At 37.0% G+C, this 27,555-nt stretch overlaps 1 protein-coding gene across 1 annotated transcript in view; it reads left to right on the top strand.

Annotated features, from left to right (window-relative positions):
* LOC129227817 (uncharacterized) overlaps positions 1-22,486 on the top strand; it is a 46,358-nt gene extending 23,872 nt beyond the window's left edge. The window contains exons 5-10 of the mRNA XM_054862430.1: positions 1,772-1,915; positions 4,370-4,531; positions 6,282-6,479; positions 10,036-10,062; positions 10,518-10,596; positions 22,144-22,486. Coding sequence (XP_054718405.1) covers positions 1,772-1,915; positions 4,370-4,531; positions 6,282-6,479; positions 10,036-10,062; positions 10,518-10,596; positions 22,144-22,429 — 896 coding nt within the window. The 3' untranslated portion in view covers positions 22,430-22,486. The remainder of the gene's footprint in view (positions 1-1,771; positions 1,916-4,369; positions 4,532-6,281; positions 6,480-10,035; positions 10,063-10,517; positions 10,597-22,143) is intronic.
* Positions 22,487-27,555: the final 5,069 nt, after the last annotated feature.

Raw genomic sequence — 27,555 nt, 5'->3', positions numbered from 1 at the left:
CCCCTAAGAGCAAGAGCATAGCATCCCCCTAAATATCGCGAAAAACCCCAAGGCAAGAGCCTTCCCCTCAAAAAAGGAGATAAATACACTTCTAAACAACCCCCTAAAAGTTTCAAAAACACAGTTTGCGCCATGCCCCCCCCCCCCCCACACTGTTAAAAAAATCCGGTACGTTACTGGTTATTTCCGTGGAGCGTTTCGGGATTTCAGAGGTTTTCACTTATTTCTCCGTAAAATTAAGTATCCTCTCAAAAACGTTTCCTGAATTGCTAAAAGATGCACGAATGTAGACATTTCAATGGCGTGAAAAATATTTTTTACTACCAGTTTAAAGATTGTCTGTGCGTGTTTATTAAGTGTATCGGCTCTAGCTTGATTATGGCCCGTCCGGATTTCTTACGCTCCTAATATGAGCAAATAAACCACTGGACAGCTGAAGCTTTGCGAGGCAGGAATTGCAGGCAAGGAGTACGCTTGCTATACTCGCGCAGCTTTGGACATGGTTGCGCTAATGCTTCTGGAGCTTTCTTGGTACATCAGGAAGGGTCTAATCAATTACATTAAACCCATGCGCGTAAATTTTCTAGAAGATTCCCGAGACACCTCTGGCATTAATAGGAGAAATTGCCAAATATTTCGGGAAGTTTCAAGGATAATTTCAGAAACGTTCCTGGTTTTTGCAAGATATGTTACTGGCTGAAATTGGGCACATCAGCTGCCTATTATTTTCCAGGTACGTTTCTGAATCGTTTTTACAGCGTACATGAGCGCCCCTGCTAAATAAGTAGTGGTGGTTGGGTGTGGGATCTATGTTGTCCCATATGTATTGGATAGAATTTTAATAAAGTCATATGAGGCAGTGAGAAGTAAAGGGATGTAAGAGGACACTTTCAAGTTTCGAGTAAAACGCGTTTAAAGATAAGGTTTTAGGTACGCTTTTATTGAATTTTTTGTCTAAATCATGCTGTATAACAGCACCTATCAGATCTACTAGAACGATCTCTTGTCCCAAGAAAAAGGAGAGGTTCACCTACCATTTGTACTGGTTATCTCCAAATTTTTAATTTTGTCACTTACATCTAGGGGTGCCCACAGGGAGGGGGGGGGGATTATGGCACAACTTGCGCCATCAAAATTTTTGTGGGGGATTTTAAAAAAATTTCAAATTTATTTATCGATTTATTTTTAAGACAAGTTATTTTATTTTATTTTATTCTGTTTATATTTCATTTCATTTATTTATTTAGTTGGCGTGTGTGTTATTGTGTGGCACAGAATTTTTCTAATAAAATATTAATAGTAATTAAAAATAAATAAATTAAAAATAAATAAATTAATTAATAAATAAATAAAAAATATTTTAAAAAATAAATTAATTAAAAAATATTTTTAAAATTTTTTACAAAATAAATAAATATTTTTTTAAAATAAACAAACAAAAACTATTTTTTTAAAATAAATTAATAAAAAATATTTTTTTAATAAATAAAATAAAAAAGAGAGCAAAAAATAAAAAATAAAAAGAGAAAGAGGGTTGAGAAAATGGGGGGGGGGGGGAATTTGCGCTATTGAACTTGGGGGAGATGGGCACCTCTGCTTACAATGTTTGCTTCTCACTGTCTCATATGTTACAATTTACATACTAACAACGACGAAAAGATTCTTGATTAATTTTCGGTAAAATGTAAAACGAAAGTTTCAGTTTGAAAGAAATGCATTTTTTCCTGTAATTTTATGCCTTTCTTTTAAAAGAATCTTTCCTATTTTTCAGAAACTAATCAATGGGTGGTGGTGAAGTGCTCAAAAGATCAATCAATTATGGCTGACTCGGTTTCAATTCTGAGTAAACCGCCTGGTGATATTAACAGCCCAACTATATTATGTATCTGTGAGATACAAGTGTATACAAAAGATGGTATGTAAGTAGTTTCATTGCCCATTAAGAAAGTTTCAAAATCTGGCAAACAATTTTGACCAGAAACCAGAATAATTACTGGACACACTATCTAACCTAAAATATTTTACTTCAGATTTGCATAGAACTTTGTGAATGCTCAAAAAACAAAAGCCCTATTTTGTTACAAAAATATTTAGATTAATGGTTTATATTTGCTGTGTGTGTGTGTGTGTTCAAAGTTTACTCAATTATTATCATCACGTTTACACAGTAACTTCCCCTACCGTATCCCATTCTAATTATTTCATCGCATATCAGAAAACTCGGCATTCTGCGACAATCTAACAAAAACTGGCTTAAAATTCACAAGTCCTATCATAATTTTGTGTCTCTTTTTTTCAATGGGGTTGTTTCCTTCAGTCAAAAGTATTACTTTTAGTCACGGAAATCGATAGAATAAGCAACAAAATAAATAAATAAATAAATAAATAAATAAAAAAATAACATGGACTCAGAAAATACTTTCATTTTCCCAATAGTTATTTTTTAATTATTTTTTTAAAATGTCCGATTCTTCAAACAAGGCGTGGTCTTTATGACGTCGCAAATGATGCACTATGGCGCATCTTTCTACCGCATTTCCACGTTATGATAATCAAGCAGAGAATTACAATTGCGCTCTACGCTTGCTATCAACCATATCGTTGCTAATACACGTGAGTAAAGATGCGAATTAAATACAATTGAACCCGCTTAATGGAATAGCCATTTTGCCACGAAAAAATATTCTAATAAGCGGGATATTCCATTAACCGGGATCAAAATAACACATTATATTGGTTTGATACATTGAAAATGCATTACAATAAGCGGGATATTCTATTAACCGATATTCTAATAAGCGGGCTCGACTGTATTTCGGACCTTGAATGGCACCACCGAATGGCATTTCATCATTTGTGATGACATCGGCAGAAGCGTTAAACGATGAAAGAGCACCGATTTAAGTTTTTTTTTTTTTAAATATTAAACTTAAAGAAATTATTTAAAAAATGGCCAGATTCTATGTTTTTATGCATGCTCTTTCAGAAAAAAAAACACTTTTAAAATTTTGGGAACGACCCCATTCATACAATTAGCTCATAATCTCCGTATATTTACGTATCTTGTTCAGATATTGCTACTCAATTTTCACCCACTTCCTGTGATCGGATTCTTTTGAAATTCGAAATGCTACTTCTGACCCGAGGCAATGCAATATTCTATTATCAAATTCATTAACTAATTATTAATTACCAGTTTCATCCTGTTTTAATCAACATTTTTGCATAAATCACCTAATACGAGGACGAAAAAATGCTCGCAAAAATTAGAATAAAATATCTATAGAAACCCCTGACTTTTCTACACTAGATAAAATTTGCTCCAATGTTCCAAGGTAATTAGAACGTGAATTTTAATTGTTTTTAACTAATTTCATGCTAAAATGTAGGTAAGTCTTCAATTGGAAATTCATTGTTGATAACAGTGCGACCTTCTTTTGCATCCATCAGTTTCTAGCTTTGTGTACATTTAGCACTTCAGCATTACGTTTGCGACCGTATGTTCCTTACACAACTTTTGCTTCCTCTCCTCCCCTCTAACACCCCATTAAAGTTTTTATACTCACTCACTATGTATGTATTCTCCCCCCCCCCTTATTTTTTACAAAGTGGGGAAAAGAGCAATTTTTTCTGTCAAACTGTTATCAAGACAAGTGATTTATAACACATGAAGGACTTCTTGCGCAATTTAACAGAGAGCTTCCCGTCTTTTTCTTAGTCAGAAATTATTTACAATGTACAGCATTAAAATGACGGTTATTAAAGAAGTTTAAAATTTATTTAAAACGCTCATATATCAACAAGTGTTGAAAGAAGGAATCATTTACTGTTCAACCACGGATTGTATGGAATTCGCAAAAAGACGAGTCTATCTGAATGAGGGAGAAAAATAAAAATTTTATGCGCGTGTTCTGCTCATATGAATGCGACTCTGCTTAATTTGGAGGCTAACATACATCTGCAAATGCTGACATCCCTGAAAACGAATAGATACGTCCATTTCCGCCTGTAAACCGGATGTTTGCCTTTCCATGCAACCCGTGGTCACACAGTACTATCCGACCATCACGAGAAAAGCCACCGTCGAAATGCTCGAAATGCTATGCCTGTCTACTGCTATAGCACCGAGGCGCGTCTCATTTTTCCAAGGGAAGCTTAATGTTGGAAAAACCCGTACGACTGCACAAAGGCGAGCAGACGAGTGGCGAAATGGTGTCAAAAAGCCTTCCTGCTAACCCTTGCAGAAAATGAACGAAGTCCGTTTCTATGGCAGTAGACAGGCTCAGACTTGACGACGGGAGCTTTTCTCGTGAAAGCCAGACAGTAACATGTTGCAGCTAAAAGCATTCGAAGATGTTTATCATTTCAGATTACTGGTGTGAGAATCCTCCGAGTTTTCTCATCTCCAACGGATATTTTGAGTTCAATCGACAAAAAGCTGAGCTACATTGCAGTGCAGGGTATAAAAATGAAGCAGCACGCTTCGGATGTGAAAAAAATGTTTGGAAAGGTGGTAAAGTATTATGCAAAGGTAATTAAACGTGTTTTACTTTCACTCTTTGCCCGCGAGTAATATACGAAAATACTGTATTGTACTGTACTGTATGTATACTGGATTGTATACAATTTGGCCAAGTAAAGACAACTCCTTCTGAATGAATCTAGCAGGGGAGAAGGGAAAATAATGATGGGATTTTGATGCACGCGTTTTATGTCACTAGTGCCTTATTCATTTATTGCATTCTCTGAAATAAAATAAGGGAAAACAAAAATAGTTACCATGGAAACAACAAAAAGAAAAGAAAATATTTTCATTTCGTTCAGGAACGTAAAAGCAAAATGGTAAACTCAAAACTTTGTTGTGAATAAATAAATCAATTAATTTTTACCAAGAGAATATAAATCGAATATATTTTAGATTTAAAAAATGTTGCTGAGAGAGAGAGAGAGACAGAGAGCAATTTTTTTTTTTTTTTTACAAAAGTAAGGCTAAATAGGCAAAAAATATAGCAAGAATAATAGCAAATAAATAGGCAAATAGAGAGGCAAAAGCGCACATCTGTAACAAACCAACTAACACCCCTATTAACTAATAGATACGCCCATTTCCGCCTACAAACCGGATATTAGCCTTTCCATGTAATCGATGGTCAGACAGTAATATGATAATGTCACGCAATCTGGCACCTATTAATATGGGGTAAAGCTTGACTAGCACGGAGAGATAGCTGATGACTATGAAGCGAAAACATCATTTGCATTATTTGTACAGTCAACTCGCTTATAGCAAACCTTGTTTTAACGAGAACTAGGATTTAGCGAGAAAATCAAAAAGTTTTGAATGGTACAATGATGAGACTGAGGGAACAAAACTCGCTTTTAACGAGCAAACCCCGCTTAAAGCGAGCAATATTTTTGTAATTTATAAAATGTCTGTTGATTTCCTTCTCAGAAAAGTTTTCTATTTTTGGGAAAATTCCATTAACATTTTAAATTCAGAGGAAAGTTAGCCATAAGACATAAATCATGAGAACAAGTGATGACGGCCCTTTTTTTTTGAAATTCATGGAGTAGAGGAGCAATTAAAAATTATGTACTTGTTGAAGAGAATGTTATCATTTCTGAGATATAGTTCCGGAGGATATTGTAGCTAAAAGTCAAGAGAGAGAGAGAAATGCAACAACCCCCCCCCCCCCCACCCCATAACTACAAATGGGAAAAATTTGAAGTCAAATAGACCTCGACATACTTGGCTTCTAAAGTGTAGAAAACCTCAAACCATTTTGAAGCTACAGGTGCAAATGAAGATGTTTTTCGGACCCCACGTTCCTCGAAAACAATAACAAGAGACAATAAGACAGTTCTAATCAAATAAGCAACTTCTTTGGAACTGTACAGAAATATAAAATAACAAAGAAGGCATATGTATAAATTTTTATGATCTTTTTCACGACCCCGTTTTTTTCGAGCACTCTGTTATAACGAGTAAATATCGCGGTCCCTTCGCGATCGTTATAAATGAGTTCGACTGTAATAGTTTTTTTTTTTTTCTAATTTTGTATTAAACAGGATCAGCGAGAACGTGCCTCTTACTACTCGGCGCTTTTCTGGCTGGTTCTACCAAACAAATGATGTTTCTGCTTCAAGGTTCTCCTCCATCTCTCTGTGGTCAAGCCTTACCGTTTTTTTGTTTTTTATTTTCAAACATGCATCCGACTTCTACGGAGAATTTCGAAACTATAAGTCCAATCTCAATTCAATTGTATATTTTTGTCTTGCAGAAATATTGTGTAGCTCAGAAGTTGGTAACAGAACGATATCTCGGGGAGAATGGACTGTATCAGGATCCGTCAGCAAATTTTCTTTTGGAACAAGGCGCCAGTTGAAATGTGATTCGGAATTCCAAATAGAAGGAAGTCCTGACGTAGTAACATGCCAAAAAAATGGAACATGGACATACTCCAATGCTAGATGCGAAAGTAAGAATCAGTACGCCTTATCTATTTCCACATAATTACGTTGCAAGTATATGTCTTCTACACAAAAACACAAAGAGAAAAAAAAAAAAAAAAAACGTTCGTATGAATTTCTCATTGACGAAAAACGTTCAATGTCTTGTCGTTCGTAGAATGTACATGATCATCATAGGACGTCAAAAAAAAAAGAAAAATTAAATAAAATAAATAAATAAATAAAAATAAATAAATAAATAAACCAAAATAAATAAAAATAAATAATAATAAAATAGCGGAATTAACCTCATATGGGGTGTGTTCGAATAGAGTAACCGTATGCACCGGTTGGTTGATTTGATGACGTCAGTCGTTGATTTGTTTGATATAGAGCCGCTACATAGACAGGCCGATGCATCAGCTTAAGTTTAGCCATTTTGGATCGGATTTCATTGTTGCACTGCTTGGGTTACCACAGCACAGTTTCGGGCTTCGCCAAATTTGCCGAAAATAATACTTTATTTAATAAACAGTTCACGTGCCGCTAATAATCGCTCGCATTGAACAATCACCAAACGCGAACAATCGCCAGAAAAGACAACCAATCAAACTCGCGCTCCGATCCAAAAAGACTGATCTTAAACTGATGCGCCGGCCCGTATATATAGGGACCTTAGTTTGATAGAGCCGCTATAGACTGGCCGACGCATCAGCTTAAGTTTAGCCATTTTGTATCGGATTTTTCATTGTTGCACTGCTAGGGTTACCACAGCAAAGTTTCACATTTCACCAAATTTGCCGAAAATAATATTTTATTGAAAAAAAAAAAAAAAACCAATTAACGTGCCGCTAATAATTGCTCGTTAATAATTGCCGCTAATAATTGCTCGTTACAAATAATTGCTCGTAGTGAGAAATCCTTAAACGCGACAACTTACCAGAAAAGACAACCATCAAACACGCGCTCCGATACAAAAAGGCTGATCTTAAGCTGATGCGTCGGCTCGTATTTATAGGGGCCTAGTTTGATAGCGGCTCTAGCTTGATCTATCACGTCACAGTGAGTGGTCTTAAGATGTTTTCATCAACCGGTAGCTCTATTAGAGAGTGCCTAGTTAGTCATCGGTTAACCGGCTACTTTATTCGAATTCAAAAATATCCATGGATTAACAAATAATTGCTTAAATAATTCACCAACGACCGAAGTAAAACCAACATTTTGGTTTTAAATTCAAAACATCGAACAAATTCTTTACAATATTTTAAAAGTTGGCAGAGCTAAGGAAACGTGGTCGTAGTGAGTTTTAAAAAATTTTGGTGCTTTACAATTTCAAATGTTCCTATAAAAATTTAAAATTCTTCTAAGGAAGTAAACGAGGTTTCAGAAAGCCACTAAACGTTCAAGTGCATTTTAAGATAACCCTCCAAATAAATGAACAAATAAACCTTTAAATTACATTAAAAGCTCCTTAAAATTTCAAATATTCCTCCAACTATTTACTGTCAAGCTTGACAAGAGACCGCGCTACAGTGAACCAGTCTCATTTGTAACTAGGGAGCTCCGCTCCGGCTCGATTCGCTCGCCACCTGTGGCGGGTGGCAATTGATGATTTTAATGTTTTTACCCCTGGTTGTCTGATCCATTAAGGTTTAGAGGGATGAGACAGGGAGGAATTACTTTCCCTGGATGTCCCATATCCAACGGAGAGAAAGAGGGATACAGGCACACAAACGGACGCGTACAGGTTTCAATAATATGCATAACTTAGTATTTACTGCAAGGGTGTTCTCCGCCCTAAGAACAAGGGGCACCCAACTAAATATCACTATTCCCCCCCCCCCAAAGCAAGAGCCCTCCACAAAATGAAAAAAAATACCCGTCAAAACAACCCTTCCTAAAAATTTCAATGGTGCAGTCTGCGCCATGACTCTCCCCCCCCCCCCAGGTGGGCACTCCTGCTTTCTGCATAGTTGGCAATTTACTGTTATTGATTAATAGTATCAGAATATTTTAAGGAAATACCACTACTTAACCGTTTGTCACTGTCTGCACATATCTAAATTTATGCTTTTATCGTAGGGTAGGCTAACGAATTAATGAAAAATAAAATTTGATTTTCAGAAATTCATACTATCGTTCAAACTAGTATTTACTGCCTGATACTTAAAATTTTTTTATTATATGAAATGGTTAAAAAAGAATCAGGACACCTTTCATATTTCTGCTTCATGTTTTTCCGGGGGTAGTGGGTGCAAGGGCGGATCCAGCTTCTGAAATTATAGGAGGTCATACTCCGATTAGGGGGGGGGGGGTTCAAAAGGCAATTTTCGTGCTCAAACAGAGATTCTGAGGTAATTTTTTTGAAGTGTGAGTCCTCAAAAAGGCAGTTTTAGGCTATATTTTGTCGCTTAGATAGGGGGGGGGGTCATGAACCCTATGATTCTGGATCCGTGCCTTGGTGAATGATTCTCGTAAAAGGGGGAAAAAAAATTCCTTAAATATTCAAAATAAGTTTGCAGTACTTCTAGAATGTTTTGAACTTGAGATACGTTTGATTTGTTTTTTAATTAAACCATAAAATTACTTACTTTTCAAGTAAAAACACTTAAAAACAACATAATAAAATTCCGAAATGTCATTAGCATAAGTATCCGCAGTATGTCTTTAGTAGAATCATTTTTTAAGACTAACTAATTGTTCTTCGGCGTTTAAATAAATTTAAAGTGGTTTTTCGTCCAAAAATTCAATTTAATAATTAAAATTGTAACATTTTGCAAAAGTTTTTCATCTATATTTCGTTTTTAAAGAGAGTTCATGCTTTATCAATTCCACGTCATTAGAATGGATAGTAATTTTCATAAAAAAATTGTAGTTAAAAATTTTTGTTTTACTAATTGTATCTAACTTTGATATGTGTAAATGCCGCAGCAAGGAATTTTTTTATTGTAAATATTGTGTTGTTTATAGTATTATTTAAATTTAATTTGTCATTAGCATTGATTTTTCTGTTTATACCAATGACAAATGACTCATGAAAAATTAATTAGTATGTTTTTTAAAGTGAAAATTGAATTTTTTAGCACTGTGACAACAAGTTCAAGTTAAGTGTCGAATACAAGACACTTTATTGCCAAATAATATTTTTTTCGCAAATTTAAAAATCAAAATAAAAAATGAATTCAAGATTTTATTTTTTAAAAAAGTCTCCTATTTTGAGATACACCCAGGAATAAATGAAAACAAAAGTGCAACAATTCAGACAGTGAGCGCATTTTACCACTGTCTAACACAAAATTTTCTAGTATTTTTTTTTTTTTTTGGAATGGTACAGATAAGAAGTTACTGTTGCCAATTCATGTAAGAAAATAACTTTTGAACTTTTTACAGCAAATTATTGACTGTGCATTTATGTGGTGGCAGGCAGTGGGTGGGGGGGAGGGGGGGATTATTCATCTGTTTGAACTACCCTACACATTATTTGTTCTACTAAATTTTAGTACTTAAAGCAATTTATGAAACATGAAAAAATATTTATTACAGGATCTATATTAAGGATCTTTATTTGCATTTTTTTTTTTACAGAAAAGAAGAAAAGAAGCCTTATAATCGGTAAGTACTTACATTTCTGAATCTCGTAACTGCAACTGCAAAACATGTTTGTACGCCTACATAAAATTTCCCTTTGCACTGCAAAGCATAAGTATGGTGATTGACTTTTCTTTAAGAATACAGATAAGTGAAGAACAAAAAACAGTAAAATAATATTGCTACTAGTAAAATCCCCAGAATAGAGAATAATTAGCATCACAAATGCACCAATTAAATGAAAACGAATATAACACAATACAAATAAACAAATATTACTTAATGTTAGAAGAAAATATTATCTACATAATTTACAAATTATAACCATGGTTGTTGGACATAATTACTTACATCATATTCACGATCGTGCGTGTAGTCCGACAAAAAATAAAAACTGGAAACATTACGTGTTTTAGAAATGTTACTCACAAATCACACAGAAAATTAATTGTTATTTTTCTTTAATTTTTTTCCTGTAGTGGCTGTTGTAGGAGGAGTCCTTGTGATCATCATTCTTTCACTTGTAGGCATCGTAATCTACTTGGTTCAACAGAAGCGGTAAGTTTAAAATCATGCATTTTTAAAAACTAATATATATATATATATATATATATATATATATATATATATATATATTGTAACGGATTCGGTGCGACTTCCACTTTCTTGAAATGAAAACACAGTTCTTGATAAAAACACAGGAAATTTATTTACACTATGTACATGAAAGATCGACAACAACTGCTAAATTATTCATCAGCAATAAAGCAATTATCACACAACACCGTAAACTCAACGTTTACACACGTATTTACTTCCAAATACGAAAACAACACAGCGAAATGCCTCGCTATAAACAGAGCTAATACACACTCTCAGTTCGAAATCTCAATCGAAACTAAACTGTTTATCCATCGCTAACGGCTTATATACACCGAAAAGAAATCTCTCAAATATTCCAGAAAATGCTACAACGTTCTACAACTACACTTTCATTGATAAAATCAGTGAATGAAATAAGAAAAAAAGAATAGGGGGTTGTATACTTTAGCCATATGTTAAGGGGTTGTATATTCATTACGGGAAACGATTTACAGGTTACGTTACTACAATAATTACTATTTACAGAATTTGTAACATTGCCCCCTTCCCAAGGACTGCACGTCCCGGGCAGTACAATCCCCAGAAAGGGTGCCAAACTTCTATCACAAGTTCACAATTACACACATTAAATAATAACTAACAGATACAGAAAACACAATAATAACAAGAAATATTACTGAACATTAAAAGCAAAAATTATCTACAACTTTTATGTTATCAACCATGGTTGTTTACGTAATACTCATGAACTATGGCCATAGTATGGGGCTAACCGATCATAATGTACAACCCTAGGTTTTGCATTAGGTGATTTTTGGATCCTCACTACGACGTCATTTAGTCGGTTAAGGACTTTGTAGGGTCCATCCCAATGCGACTGCAATTTGGGTGACAGACCTTTCCGTCGGATGGGATTCCATAACCAAACCTTGTGGCCTTCGTTGAATTCATGTCCAGTAGACCTTGTGTCGTATCGGGTCTTCATCTTTTCCGCCGCGACGTTGATTCGCTCTCGTGCGAAGTTATGAACGTCTTCCAACCGGGCCTGGAGATCCTGGATGTACTCCTCAGGCGATGAAGGCGCATCCGGAGGACGACCGAAGACGAGATCACAAGGTAGCCGAAGCTCTCGTCCGAAGAGCATCTGCGATGGGGCATATCCGGTAGTCTCGTGGACAGCACTGCGGTAGGCCAGCAGGAACAAAGGTAGCTTCTTATCCCAATCCTGTTGATTTCTGGAGACCATAAGTGAGAGATTATTCAGGATTGTGCGGTTAAATCTCTCCACCATGCCGTCCGATTGTGGGTGTAGTGGTGTTGTCCTAGTTTTCTCAATTCCGAGAATTTGACATAGGCCCTTAAACACAGCAGAGATGAAATTCCTCCCTTGATCGGAATGAATCTGCAAAGGTGTTCCGTATCTCGAGATCCAATGTTGGACTAGGGTCTCTGCTACGGTGGTAGCTTCTTGATCTGGAATGGGATATGCTTCCGGCCATTTGGTGAAATAGTCGATGGAAACAAGAATGTATTTGTTCCCATCAGCAGTTCTTGGTAGAGGACCCAGGATGTCGATCCCAATTCGTTCGAAAGGAGCTCCAACGTTGTACAGATGTAGCTTCCCTCTGCTTCTCTTCTTCGGTCCTTTACGAGCAGAACAGGCGTCACAAGAATGGCACCACTTCTCCACGTCATCCTTCGCCTTGCTCCAGAAGAAGCGCTCCCGAACTTTATTGAGGGTTTTCAAGACACCAAAATGTCCTCCAGTCGCACTACTATGTATTTCTTTCAGAACATCTGAAATCCTTGATCGGGGAAGTAGTAACTGCCACCTAGATGTTTTGCCGTCGTCAGATTCCCATTTCCGGTGTAGCACGCCGTTCCGTAAATGGAGTGAGTTCCATAAAGCCCAGTATCTTTTTGTTGCAGGACTGAAGATGGAAACGTCCTGCCAGCTAGGGCGTCGACTGTCACTTTCCATGAACTCTAAAATTGGTTTTATGTCTGGGTCTTCAAGTTGATCTTTTCGAACTTGGTCATCACTCCATGGATCAGGTTCTGATGATGTTGGAGTCACTGTCACCTGATAGGCGGTAGGGCTAGTCGTTCCATACTGTTTCTCGATTCGGGAACAATAGTGGCAGTTCTCAGGACAGGGTCTCCTTGATAAAGCGTCAGCATTACCGTGAGATAACCCTTTTCGATGCTTGATCTCCATGTCATATTCCTGGAGCCGTTGTATCCATCTGGCTATCTGGCCTTCCGGATTTTTGAAGTTCAAAAGCCAAGTTAATGAGGCATGATCTGTCCGAAGCAGAAATTTTCGGCCGTAGAGGTAATGATGGAAGTGTTCTACAGCTTTCACTATGGCCAGTAACTCCTTTCTGGTGATGCAGTAATTTCGCTCCGACTTTGATAAGCATTTGCTCCAGTAAGCGATGACATGTTCATTTCCGTCAATTTCTTGGGATAAAACAGCTCCGATGCCCTCGTTGCTCGCATCAGTGTCCAGGATGAAGGATTTTTCAGGCTGAGGATAGGCGAGGATAGGCGTTGATGTTAAAGCCTCCTTCAGTCGTAAAAATGCATCTTCGCATTCTTTAGACCATTCGAACTTTTGCTTGCTCTCCGTCAGCTTATGCAAAGGTCGTGCAATGTTGGAAAAACCCTTTACAAACTTCCTGTAGTACGTGCAGAGCCCCAGGAAACTTCGCAGCTGATGGATGTTTTCGGGATGACTCCAACTCTTGACAGCAGATACCTTTTCTGGATCGGTTTGTACACCTTCAGAAGAGATGATGTGACCAAGGTAGTTCACTTCCCGGCGGAACAAATTACATTTGGACGGGCTTAACTTCAGATTGGCTTCCTTAAGCTTTTGCAGCACCTTCCTAAGATTTGCCAGATGTTCTTCGAAACTGCGTCCCACGATGATGATATCGTCTAAGTAGACCAGACAGGATTCGTAGGAAAGTCCTCTTAACACTGTCTCCATAAGACGCTCGAACGTAGCTGGTGCATTGCAGAGGCCAAAGGGCATCACTTTAAACTGCCATAAGCCTTGTCCAGTTGTAAACGCTGTCTTTTCTCGGTCATCAGGGTGTATCTCAACCTGCCAGTAGTCGCTCTTCAAGTCCAGGGTCGAAAACCACTTGTGTCCGGAAAGAGTGTCCAAGGTGTCGTCTATCCGTGGAAGAGGGTAACTGTCTTTCTTGGTGATTTCATTCAGCCGTCTGTAATCGACACAAAATATGGTGGAGCCATCTTTCTTTCGGACCAAGACGATGGGAAAGGCCCAAGGACTGGACGAGGGTTCGATGACATCATTCTCCTGCATCTCTTTCAGGAGGGTCTCAACCTCTTCCTTCTTGGCGAACGGTAGTCGTCTTGGATGCTGTTTAATAGGGGGGTGTTCTCCAGTGTAGATCCTATGCTGCGTTAAATTCGTACGGCCAACATCCTCCGATGTAGATGAAAACAGATGCTTGAAGTCGTCCACCAATTGTTCCGGAGCAGTTCTTTGATCTTTCGATAATGGCGCACTCCCAATTAACTTCGATGTCAAGGACTCAGAAGACACAGTTTCGAGGGAATTGATTCTTCTAATGATGCAGTTTACTGGAGTACAAGTTGCTAACACTTCACCTTTCCGAATATTCCTTGGCCTTTCACTCACGTTGGCGACTCTTACAGGAATTACATCCTTAGAAAGGTCCAGAAGTGTAGATGCTACCAGCACTCCTTTTAGGTTATTGCTTAGGTTAGGGTATTCAATGAGTCCAAATCGAAAACTATTGCTTTCTTCAAGGGAGCCAGGTATTAATGATTCTGACCTTGAGGGAATCGATAAATCTGCTTGGGCTATTATTTGATGAGCGGATTTTACATCACTTTCTGCGGGGAAAACGGCTATGTCTTCTCTCATCGAGTGCAGCTCATTAGTCTTGAAGTCGAGATTGAAGTCATACTTCTTTAAAAAGTCCAATCCGAGAATGATGGGGTCCGTGATATCAGCAACGAATGCCGTATGATGGTAGGTGGCATTCCCAAACACTATTTCCAAGTCCACTTTACCCTCAATCTCAATTTTGTCACGTGTCACAGTCTGGAGACTTACGCGTGGCGATGTCCACAACAGTTTCAATCCAAATTCACGAGCCACATCTGTCCTAACGATTGTCACATTGGTTCCAGTGTCGACAATCAGTTTGCAAGGATTCCCATTTACATGTGCGTAAATGAAAAGTCCATCACTGCCACTACTAGTAGAGGAAATCTGCAGAGCTCTGGTGGAGGTGATCTCTTTCCCTCGCGTAGCTTGGCGAGCCGGACAACTCCTTCGCAGGTGTCCTTCACTACCGCATTTCCAGCACTTCTGCTCTTGTTTCTTTTGGGTTGTTATGCTGCTCAGATGTCTTGCCAAGTCACCGAGTTGTCTCTCAAGTTCAGCAAGGTGGGACGACCTGGAATCAGACTCATCAGCTTCCTGAGTCCGGATTAGATGGCGATCCACACGGGTTGCTTCTTGGGCGGCCTCGTATCTCATCGCATACACAACAGCAGAATTCAGGTCTTTGACATCCGCCATCCGTAGAGCTTTCTGGATTTCCGGATCTCGAACCCCGTCGATGTAGTAGTTGAGTGCCAGGTTGTCTCGAACATCCGCAGGGCAGTCGCAAAAAGCAAGATGAGACAGTCTCTCGATGTCCGCCGCAAGCTCTTGCAGGGTTTCCCCGGTTTTCTGGAAACGGGACTTCAACTGGAGTCGGCTGAAATCTTTCTGGCACTTCTCACCGAAGCGAAGCTCCAACGCAGCTCTGAGGGCGGCGAAATCCAGGCGCTGGCTGTCCGGAAGGGTCTGAAGAATGTCCGCTGCGTCACCTCTCAGGGATGCTGCAAGATGGCAGGCCTTGGTAGCAGAGTCCCATACGTTCGCTTCCGCCACTATCATGAATTGGGTCTTGTACACCTGCCACGAACTTTTCCCATCAAATGTGGCCAGTTTAATGGACGGTCGAGCAACAGATGTGGGAGCGCAAAACTGTACAGAGCTGCTTTCCGCGGTCGCCAATCTCCTTTCCATGTCTTTAATTTTCTCATCCACATGATTCTCAACTGTTGCGATACGGTTTTCTACTGTTTCAAATTTTTCATCAAAAGCATCAACTCGATGCTCTATCTCATTAAATTTATTTTCCATCACAGTCTTTACCGAAGTAAGGTCGTTTTTAATTTCCTCTTGTTTAGAAGTTAAATCCTTTTTCAGCACCATTAAATCACTTTTCCATTGTTCTTGATTAGCCGCCATATCATTTTTTAATGTTCTTGATTAGCCGCCATATCACTCTTCACAGAGTTGATTGCATCAAGCAGTTGTTTTAATTGTTCATCCATTGCGCGAGTAATCACCATAAAAATAAAGTCCAAATTTAAAAAGTCTTTATGAAAAAGTGTCCAAAGTCACACTTACTGCAAGAAAGTCCTGAAGTAGCCCCACGTTGGGCGCCAATTGTAACGGATTCGGTGCGACTTCCACTTTCTTGAAATGAAAACACAGTTCTTGATAAAAACACAGGAAATTTATTTACACTATGTACATGAAAGATCGACAACAACTGCTAAATTATTCATCAGCAATAAAGCAATTATCACACAACACCGTAAACTCAACGTTTACACACGTATTTACTTCCAAATACGAAAACAACACAGCGAAATGCCTCGCTATAAACAGAGCTAATACACACTCTCAGTTCGAAATCTCAATCGAAACTAAACTGTTTATCCATCGCTAACGGCTTATATACACCGAAAAGAAATCTCTCAAATATTCCAGAAAATGCTACAACGTTCTACAACTACACTTTCATTGATAAAATCAGTGAATGAAATAAGAAAAAAAGAATAGGGGGTTGTATACTTTAGCCATATGTTAAGGGGTTGTATATTCATTACGGGAAACGATTTACAGGTTACGTTACTACAATAATTACTATTTACAGAATTTGTAAAAATATATATATATATATATATATATATATATATATATATATATATATATATATATATATATATATATATATATATATATATATATATATATATATATATATATATATATATATATATATATATATATATATATATATATATATATATATATATATATACTTACAGCTGTTTTCGGCTATGAAGGTTAACAAATCCTATCAGAGATGCTCCCAAAAACATTCCCTTTTCGGCAAATTATTAGACCATCAGGACTTCCCAAACTGTGGTCCGCCTATTCCTTGGGGGTCCGCCTTCCCTTAGAGGGTCCGCGGCAAACTTCGAAAAATAAAAAGGTGTTTCAAAATTGTTTAATGATACTTAAATAATACTTTTGCTCTTGAGAACCAGAAATTTCTCTTTCGAAGTATGGAGTCGTACATTCAGCACTATTGTCCGTTTTTCACGAGAAGGCACTTCGCCACGCCCCTTGAAAGCAGAGTTCTATTTTACGCGGGGGTGATCGGTACGCAATCCACGCGCTTCTAAATGAGACAACCAGACAGCCTTAACTTGGGCGTGCATTTTAATGTGCAAAAAAATCTTAGTGTTTTTACATCACTTGCTTCACTTGTCTGTTGTCATTTTAGTTATTCTTACATTTTAAAAACCGCTGCTTTTACAACAAAATGCTATGATCCGAATATACCTTCTGCCGAAAACAGCGAAATAGAATCATCGGATACCACGTGACGAGGGAGGAGTCTAGTGCCTTCTTGTGAAGAACGGACAATACTACCCGTCATCTTGAGCTTCAACGCTAGAAAATCTTGCGTTGGTGGTCGTACCAAGGGCGAATCCAGGAATTTTTCAGGGGAGGGGCGAAAATGCGTTTTTAGAATTTCAATTTTGGAAAATTTACTGAGAACTTCTGAACTCTCTCACCCAAACATAATCGATTATCGCTTAAAATTTCATTTCTGGAACTACAGTTTCGAAAAATTAGCAGAGGAAAGATCTTAACCCTCATTCCTTCCTCTAACGCTACCAAAAATGGCTTAAAATCGTGGTTTTAAGACCTCAATTTTGAAATGTTCCGAAACATTTCAAATTGAGAGCTCCCTTAAATTCTTCGCAATTTGTATAAAAAATACTTTTGAAACTTCAATATCTTCCCTATCCGTCCATGGGTCCGTCCATGGGAATGACGAGTTGATGACGAGTTATTTTTAAGGATAAAAATCTTTGAGCAGCTATGTTTCTCTGAGTTTTTCTATAAACTCTGAGAAATAATTTGTCGGAAGCCTGAAATTTTTACCTGGCTCCTAAAATCTTACTAATATTATATATGCGAAAGTTTGTCTGTATGGATGTATGGATGGATGTATGGATGTTTGTTACTCTTTCACGCAAAAACTACTGAACGGATTTTGATGAAACTTTACAATAATATAGCTTATGCATCAGAATAACACATAGGGTAGTTTTCGTCCCGTTATGGGGGGCAAAACCCCCTTAGGGGGGCAATAAAACACAATTTTTGTATAAATTCTCTAATATTGGGATGAAAAAATACTTGCACATATTTACATTATATGTCCATCGAAAGCTCTGATTTTTCTGCTGAAGATGGCACCTGTTCGAAATTTCTAAGTAGAATAAAAAACGAGTTATGAGCTTTTTAGATCCATGTTCGAAGGCTTTCCTCGACTTAATACAGTATTTAGTGTATCATCTCAACTCCCTGTCGATAGCGACAATTGTTGTATTGTTGACTATCTTTGCTTTTCGTGACTGTTCAAGGCTTTTCTCAAGTCAAATCTTGAAGTAAGATTTTTGTACAAGATTGGCAAATAATACATGATTTGGCTGATGATTTTCCATTTAAACGGAACTTTAATGTAATTAATGGTTTTTATTATTATTTATGCTGATTGAACACTTACTCATTATCCAAACAACCAGCAGATCGCCAAAATATTTGCAGAAAGATTTCCGTAGCTGATGCATTTGGCAGTTTTTTCAACGTTGCTGTTTTTTAAGCCGAAGACTACGTCATAATGTTTCTCAGCTTTCACCATGTAAACAAAATATCGCAAATCAAAAAATTTTCAAAAGCCTTTTTTTACTGTAATTAATAATCCAGCAACTAAATTAGGCAAATCCATAAACAGCACAAAAACTTCCATTAATTTTCCTTTTTGCACAATTTCAAACAATCACCAAATATTATTACTTATTTCGGTAACATTTCGGATGAAACTGTTTAGCGCCATTTTATGGTGACCAAAAATATCTCAGCATCTGGCGACGATATCTCTGTAACGAAAATTAATATATCGTTTTACAAAGTAAGGAAAGAATGGGGGAGCATCATCGAAGGTATCCCGAAACGACTTTCGCAAATTCGGTAAAATCGCACCAAGAGCCACAATGATTGAAATTTCCCGAAATAACTAAAGCAAGTATAAGGGGATTACGAGCGCAGCTACTTTTTTTTAATCACTTCGTACTTCATTAGCCATACGGAGAAGGTTTTAGACTCCATGTTAAAAAAAAAGTATCAACAGATTAATATTTTTAAACATGAGAAGATTAATTTCATGTTTTTTAAATTTGTGTATATGCTTAAATATAGTGCTTTCGTTTCTAAATCAATACTACTTTGTTCTTTATACTTATTGCTATTTTAGTTTTATGGGTAAGGAAGAAACTCGATTTTTAATCACGTCAAAAAGATGTGTTTTAAATTCTTTCACTTAAAACAGAAAGCAAAAGCAAGTAACGATTTTTTCTAATAATTATTACTGACCCAGGCAACGCCGGGTATTTTTGCTAGTTTTACAATATTTGTTGGTCTCTGCTTAGTACTAAATAAGCGGAACACGCGCATCAAATACTTTTATTTTTTCCCCTCATTCAGATGGACTCGTCTTAACTGGACGTTTGCTAATTCCGTGGGCAGACTACTTAGTTTTTTTTAGAATAATGTCATTCCCCTCTGATCTTCATTTATTTTATAGCGAATGATCGAGTAACGTTCCTGACGTCATCCACAATGAAACTCGCTCCACGGCATGATAATTTGATAATATTAATTGTCAATGTTCGACATACAGGGAAATGCTTCACTTTAACAAGGCTGAACTGGGTCCGGTTTCTTAATTGTTTTACTGGTAAGACTGTCATTTTAGGAGAAAGAAGAAACGTAAAAATGGTCAACAATGACCGCTATCTACTGGAATTAAGGGTTTATCCACTGGAGTTTGGGTTAAAATTCCAACTATCAAAATATCATCAAACAGGCAATGGCTTCGTTCAAATATAGAAGCAATTTTCACCCGTCATACCTTGACGGGCGATGTTTTAGTTAATAATATTTAACGTAATTCAGTTCAACTAACTACAAACTAACATCCCGGTTTGGGTATGGATGTACTTTCTCTTTCCTGTCATTGTCCTTCTCTTGAGTGAATAAGTTGTTGTGCTGTGAATGGTTGCCCACCCTATAAACGAGTCCTCATGGCATGCGCGTACTGTGAAAGTCGGACTTCACACTAAATTACGGTACAGTTGAAAAAGTGAAGCAACGCACTCAAAATTGCCAGTCTGACTGGCACAAGACAACAACAACTACAAACTGCAAGTATCTATGCACTCAAATGACAAGGGGTCCGTTCTGAGCATTGGTCCAGGAAAAGGGTCTGCGTTGGGTATAAAGTTTTAAGCAATATTGCAACACTGATCATTCTTTTTAATTTCTTCTTTTTTTTTTTCTGAGCAATCACGATTGTTAATAATTGTTTTCATTTGACCGTTTGTGATGTTGTGGTTCCTTTTTCAATCCCACCGTCCTCTGCAGGTGCGACTGTTCCGCGGTAGCCGCTTCTCCTGGTCGTTGGCGTCCATCACTCACACACATACACACACGCGCCTTTACACACATACACACACATCAACGTACATACACACAGGTCTACACACACACACACAAGTCTACACATACACAACTATACGCACGTAACCGCCCAACAGGAGGGGCTGGTTTGTAGTGTCAGGATCCGTTTCTAGAAACAAGTAAGTGGGTAGTAACCAATGAGTAGGGTCCTGTCGCAACTCGTGATTGCGAAAAACATAATTTGAAGTAAAAATTTCAGAATTCAAATTAATTTTGAAAATTATAATTTTTTTTCCTTTTTTTTACTGGCGCTTAATGTGCCATCGCATTAGATGTTGTGTATGTGTTACATGTGGTGCGTGTGTGTGTGTGTGCTCGTGTTTCATCATTCAATAAAATTGGAATTTCGTTTGGCAATTTGAGAAATTTCCCCCTTCCAAAAACTTTTGTTCGGAGCTTCCTTTAACCCGTTCATAGCCGAAACAAGTAATAAAAAATTGAAATTGTATACATTGAAGAACGCTTTGATTATTAATTTAATGACAGTACAATTAGTTCGAAAATTGCGATGAGATGAGCAATTATTGCACATTGAATGAATAATCGTTTTTTTACGTATTATCGCAAATATCCAGATTTAATGTTCAGGCGGCATTTCAAATTAACGTATTATGGCAACCAGCAGGTTGATGTGATTGTTGTCCTGTCAGAATTTCAAATTTAGTTCTTATAGCAACCAAATTGGTGCAGCTTAATATCTTGACAATAGTTCAAAAAAAAAAAAAAAAGAAAGAAAGAAAGAAAATTGCTTGTTTGGGTCACTCCTTGAAGCGATTGGCCCCAAAAACAAGTTGGCACCTATTCCCAATGGAGTCCACTAATGTAATCTGTCGTTTCATCATCGTTAGTTCAAAGAAGATTTTACAGTACTGTACTTACTGATACAGTAAAAACCCTGTTCCTGGGAAACAATATACTGATTTTCTTCCAGTAAAATATCTGGAAAAACAAGAAAGTTTCCCGCTAACTGTCAGTAACCTACCTAAAATTAACCTTGTATCCTTCTGAAAAAATCCGAAACCTTCCCATAAAAGCGATTCACGTTTCTGCAATAGATCAGGAATATTCCATGCAAAACTTACACATGTTTATAGCAGCAGCTTGTCACCATCTTGATTAACCAAGAATGCTCCAAAAGCGTTTTAGCAGATCATGGCCAAAGCTAAAATAGAACAGCAAGTAAATACCTATCCCAGCACCTTTTTATTTGACTGCAATTTTTGCAAAGCTACATTGTTCGGAGACTGCAATACGCCTTCCCTTGGACAATCGATCGGGATGGACCGTAATTGAGTTGAAGTCGAAACACTCAACAAAACGCTGAATTTATTTTGATACTAGTAGCTAAAAATATTTTTCGTGTCAGTGAGCTGCATTCTGTAGCTTGTAGCAATTCGGAAAACATTTTTACAAAGATACTTGATTTTCATGGGAAACTGGTGGACACCCGTGTAATCCTAAAACGTTTCCCGGAAATAAAATGTGTTGCTTAGGAACTTTCTTAGAAATGTTTCTTCCATGAATAATTCTTATCACGGATTTGCTTTCTTTTTCAGTGCGAAAGAAGTTGTGGTGGTTTTCAAACCTGGAAACAGTGGAAGCATAACAACAGGAAGTGATTTAGAATACGCAATGCCAGCTTACTACGAAAGTATTCAAACTCCACCAGTTTTACCGAATTCACCGAGACCCGCTCTTAATCCTCTTGTAAAATTGAAAGAAGGGGAGTACCTCCTGCCTCAAGACTGTATTTCTGCGCCAACAGCTTTCAGTCAAGCAAATACATTGCCAGCAGACATTGCTTTCGGTACAATGAAGGAATCCATTCTTTATCAGGCATAGAGAATGAAATAATACGCTGAAACGAAATTGGTGTGCACTTATCAGAATAAAATTCATTTTAACAGCTGAACTGGATTGTTTTTAATTTCTTGGGAAAAGTACGAGGAAAAAGTAATTTTGTGAATGAACTTCAGTCGTCCTCAGATAAATTACAGCCGATGATCGAGTAACCAGCGTGTTTCAACAATGAAACTCGCGCCTCGGCAAGAGAATTTGATAATATGTTTTGGTAACGTTTAACATGCAGGAAAAGGCTTTGTTGTGACAAGGCTGAACTCGATCCGGTAACTTAACTGTTTTACTGGTAAGACTGTGTCATTTCAGGGGAATGAAGAAACGAAAAAGCGGTCAACAATGAACGCTTTCTGCTGGAGTTGAGGGTTAATCCACTGGAGTTAGGATTAAAATTTTCAATATCAAAATATCGCTAAACAGACAATGACTTCGTTGAAACGTAGAAAAGTAGAAGCAATTTTCACCCGTCATAAGTTGACGGGCGACATTCTAGTTTTAAAGGTAACATTGTATCGTGATCTAATTTTACACTAGTTCATATTTTTTTAAAGAACATTTGATTTCCAAGCTGTTGAATTTTCAAAATTGCCCTCTGCTTTATGCTATCAAGGGTATTCAGTCGAACCTCGTTTAAACGAACTCAAACGCACCTTTAAAATTAATTCGTCTTAACCGTTGTTCGTTTTATCTGAATAACATTAAATAGCATTATTTATAAATACAATAGGACGGGGATTGCAAGTGTCTTTCATTTTCGCAGTAAATCGTTTAAAGCGCGTTCGCATAAACGAGGTTCAACTGTGTCAGTTTTTTACGTTTTACTTTAAGAAGAGAAAATAACTAATTGGAGGGGAAAAAAAAGAACGCTCAAGCATCCTGTCTCTGGCATTCATTTAAATTTTGACGTCTTGAATTCAAATTATGTGCTTCGTAATCACGAATTGCCGTAGGATCCTACTCTTTAGGTTTCTTATTTCTACATATGGAACGGAGTGGAAATGGAGAAAGTTAGTCCCGCCATATTATCAGTGGTGATTTTCTAGAGTGGGTAATACCATTGAGAAGAGACAAAATGCCGGGAGTGAAGACTTTCATTTGTAAAGCAAAGATCTGAAGTCATGTGATAGATTTTAAAGCAAAGCATTGGGAAAAATCTGGTTTCTTCCGTTAGTTTCACACAAAACGTGTCAACAATTCGTCGTCGCTGAGTCACGTGACTTGGGATCTGTGCCACAGCTTTTGCTAAGCAAATGATTGGACTTGCCCCCCTCCATTTACTAATTCCTGCTCTAAGGGTACGGTACGAGGCATGTGGTCATCAAGATACTTTCTTCTGTATCTATCTCATGAATTCTTGGATCTGAAGTAGGATCGCTCATGCAATTTGTACTTTCAAATTCTATTTGTAAAAGCGGAAAAATTTAGATAACTGGGAAACTGGTGATTTTAATTCATTGCCGTTGAATTTTTGGCAACAGTGCCTGCGAGAGGAACATTTTTCCTTTGAGTACGTAAACAAAGAATGGGAAAATACGTATTTGCATAGGAACAACAGGATTATCAAAACAAAATTGCTCACGCAAAAATTTGACGACCGTGCCGAATTCCTTATTATCGAAATGTCCCACAAAAGCTGAATCAAAGAACGAAATTTGAAAATCATTTTAAAAGCCTTGTTTAACTTATTTAAACATTTTATTTGTTTACAAAGAGAAGATGGTAACAGATAAAAATTTAAATCATTGCGATTTTTCCAGAAAGAAAGAACTTTTTAAAAAGAGAGGCCCCAATTCACTAAACATAGAGAGTCTATGGAAAAAAGAAGATGAAATTGAAGCCGGAATTGTGGGAAGCATCGGCACAAAACTTGGTCCCTTCGCGAGAACATCAAGCTAAAATGATTATTACCAATCTCGCAAGACTGAATAAAGTAGCTGGCGGTTTGGCTTACATTTTAATTCACGTTTTAATGCAACTTCAAAAACGTGTTTCATTTTGCAATCTAAGTTTAAATTAACTACCACTTACAAGTACATACTTCATAAACTTGTAATCTAAGTTTAAATTAACTACCAATTATTAAGATTCAGTAATGTTATGTTTCGAATCAAAACAGTGCATTACTTGGCAAAAAACAGTAAATTTCATGTAATTTTGAAATGATTGATTTATCCCCAGTCCTGCCAAAATTTCAAATCCCCCCCCCCTTTAATATATCAAAAGGTATGATTGAAACTAGTGATGTGCCGGATCGTTAAAAAAGTAGATCCGCGGATCCGGATACGGATCCGGATCATTAGTGGCAAGATCCGCGGATACGGATACGGATATCAATTCCCCCCCCCCTTCCAAGTATAAAGTGTTACGGGAGGTATTCCCGTCAGAATAATGGCAGTTTCTTCAAAAAATGTCAACTGCGGCAATAATATAATCAAGACTATGACTTACTCTTTAAAGAAATCTCTGTTAAAATTGAGGGAGAGTTGGAAGGAATGGGTCAGCGCTGCTTTAATGCTTAGATGGAATGTGAAAAATTATTTCTAGCTTTATCGGTAGATGTAGGATACAGGAACAAGAGTGCAAACTGCTACTGGACAGGCTAGAAATAATTTTTCCCATTTTATTTCAGCATAAATGCAGCGCTGACCCATTCCACCGAACTTCTCCGACCGACGAAATACAGAGCCGGGAACACCTTTACAAACAGTAAATAGAGAATTTAGTCTCACTTTTTTTGAAGGATGCCGAGAAAAACAAAAATGAAGAATAACAGAAACCCCAAATCAATAATAAAAATTAATATTCAATTAAAAATAAAAAGAACAAAACATGTCCCAGAAAGCCGACCTTATATTAAGATGAATTTCGCGGGTCAGAACACACATTTTTTAACAAATATGAACTGACAGCAGGTAAAAATTTAAAATCATTGAGCTTTTTCTCCTTATCTTCCGACTATGAAATCGCTACCAATCACGCGTATAAAAGCTTAGGATTGCATTTAAAATTTACTTAACAAGATTATAGCTCCTACTGTATATAAGCTAGAAGTTTCAAATAAATATCAAACGCAGAAAACTTAATTCTTTCAATTAGGGCCAACATTTTTAACGAACGGGTAAATTTTTACTACCATAATTGTGAAAAACGTTGAATCGGTTTTTAATTAATATCTCCGGTAATTAAAGTTCTACAAAAACAAGGCCAAGCTAAGAACACTTTTGATCAAGTCACCTTTTGAACGAAAAATGAACTATCGAAATCGGTTCATCTGTTTAGGAGCTACGATTCCACAAAAAGACACACTGATATACACTTTTAAAACTTATTTCACCTTCCTTTTGCAACAAGGGAGTGGGGGCAGATTGGCTTCTGAAATGATACTTTATAATTTAAATAGGGAATAAAACCTAATTTAAACGGAATTTAAGAGTCGTTTATTCAAATATTTAAAATTTTTTAGAATAGAAATGATCCGTTTAAGATCCGTCAAAAAAGTAACGGATACGGATACAGATACGGATCTTTATTTTCCCTCGGATATCCGCGGATACGGATACGGATATCCGGAACATCACTAATTGAAACTGCAAAACAGGGAGGGGGGGAGTATTTCGTGTCGGCGAAACTAGGGGGATACTAAATGATTAAATACATACAGTGTTGCCAGATGGTCAAATCCGGATTTCCCCAATTCCCTTCCAATTTTTCCCCAAAAAACGATGTTTTCTATCAAAATTCCCCAAATTCAAAAATTATTTTTCCACTAATATTTTCATAAAATGAATCGACTTCCTCTAATATTTTTGTCTCTTGAAAAAATTTGTTTTTTCCCAAATAGCCAAATTTTCTTATAAAATCCCCAACTTTTTTTTCTTCCCATTTTCGCTTTTTTTTTTTTTTTTTGTCTTCTTTATTTTTATCTTTCTTTATCTTTACTAATAATAAAGCTGAAAGTCTCTCTGTCTGGATATCTCTCTGTCTGTCAGGATCTCTGTGACGCGCATAGCGCCTAGACCGTTCGGCCGATTTTTATGAAATTTGGCAAAGTTAGTTTGTAGCATGGGGGTGTGCACCTCGAAGCGATTTTTCGAAAATTCGATTTTGTTCTTTTTCTATTCCAATTTTAACAACATTTTCCGAGCAAAATTACCATAAGATGGACGAATAAATAACCAAGCTATCATAATGTGGAACCGTAACGTGGGCAAGCCAATTGGCGAGAAGTTCATCATGCATTAATTGTAAATATACATGGGAATCAAAAGACCTTTTAATTTTTCTACTACGGGCAAAGGCGTGCGGGTGCCACTAGTCATAAATACAAGCGCCTGACCGAAAGATAAGAAATAGCCAAATGTTTTTTTTTCCTACTTGCATTGACTACTCTGCTTCTCTATGTACATTTAAACTACAATTTTTGTACATATTTATCCAAGAACATTCTTCATCACACTTATTTTTACCTGTTTCACGTATCAACTAGTTACTCACGAAGAACATTAATGCGAATTCCGTAGCATAATATTCTACATAATGCGAAATGCGAATTCCATAAAGTTGAGCAAAGCTAAACTAACGCTGTTTGAAACAAACAATGTAATACTACTTCTGTACTACTGTATATATAACTACTACTTCTTGACGCGGATCTAAATACGAAATTCTTTTTTCCCCAGGTTTTCCCCAAAGAAAAAATATTTCCCCAAAAAATTCCCCTCAAAACCCATTTCCCCAAAATTTTCCCAGAGAGCACCAGATTTCCCCAAAATGGGGAAATTTCCCCCAATTTGGCAACACTGAATACATAACCCATTATTACAAAATATCGTTGCAGTACAGCAATAACATTAATAGTAATCAAATCAAGATCATTATCAGAATTTTGAATGAAGACTTCTCTGATGCAAACATGAAGTTCATTCATCACTATCATAGCTCCTGCACCACCACTCTAGTGTGGCGATGGCTCCAGAAGCGGTATTGCTATCTCATACCAATAATAGATAGCAGGGTCAAAGAAAGAAAACGTAAGATTTTTATCTCGAGTAACTTGTAGTGTTGTGAAATATAAATTAGTTTTAGAAACCTTTAATATTTTAAATGGTTTT

This window comes from Uloborus diversus, chromosome 8, assembly GCF_026930045.1.
Source record: "Uloborus diversus isolate 005 chromosome 8, Udiv.v.3.1, whole genome shotgun sequence".
Classification (NCBI taxonomy): domain Eukaryota; kingdom Metazoa; phylum Arthropoda; class Arachnida; order Araneae; family Uloboridae; genus Uloborus; species Uloborus diversus.
The sequence above is the reverse complement of the archived record's forward strand: the minus strand, read 5'-3'. Positions and strand labels throughout refer to the sequence as shown.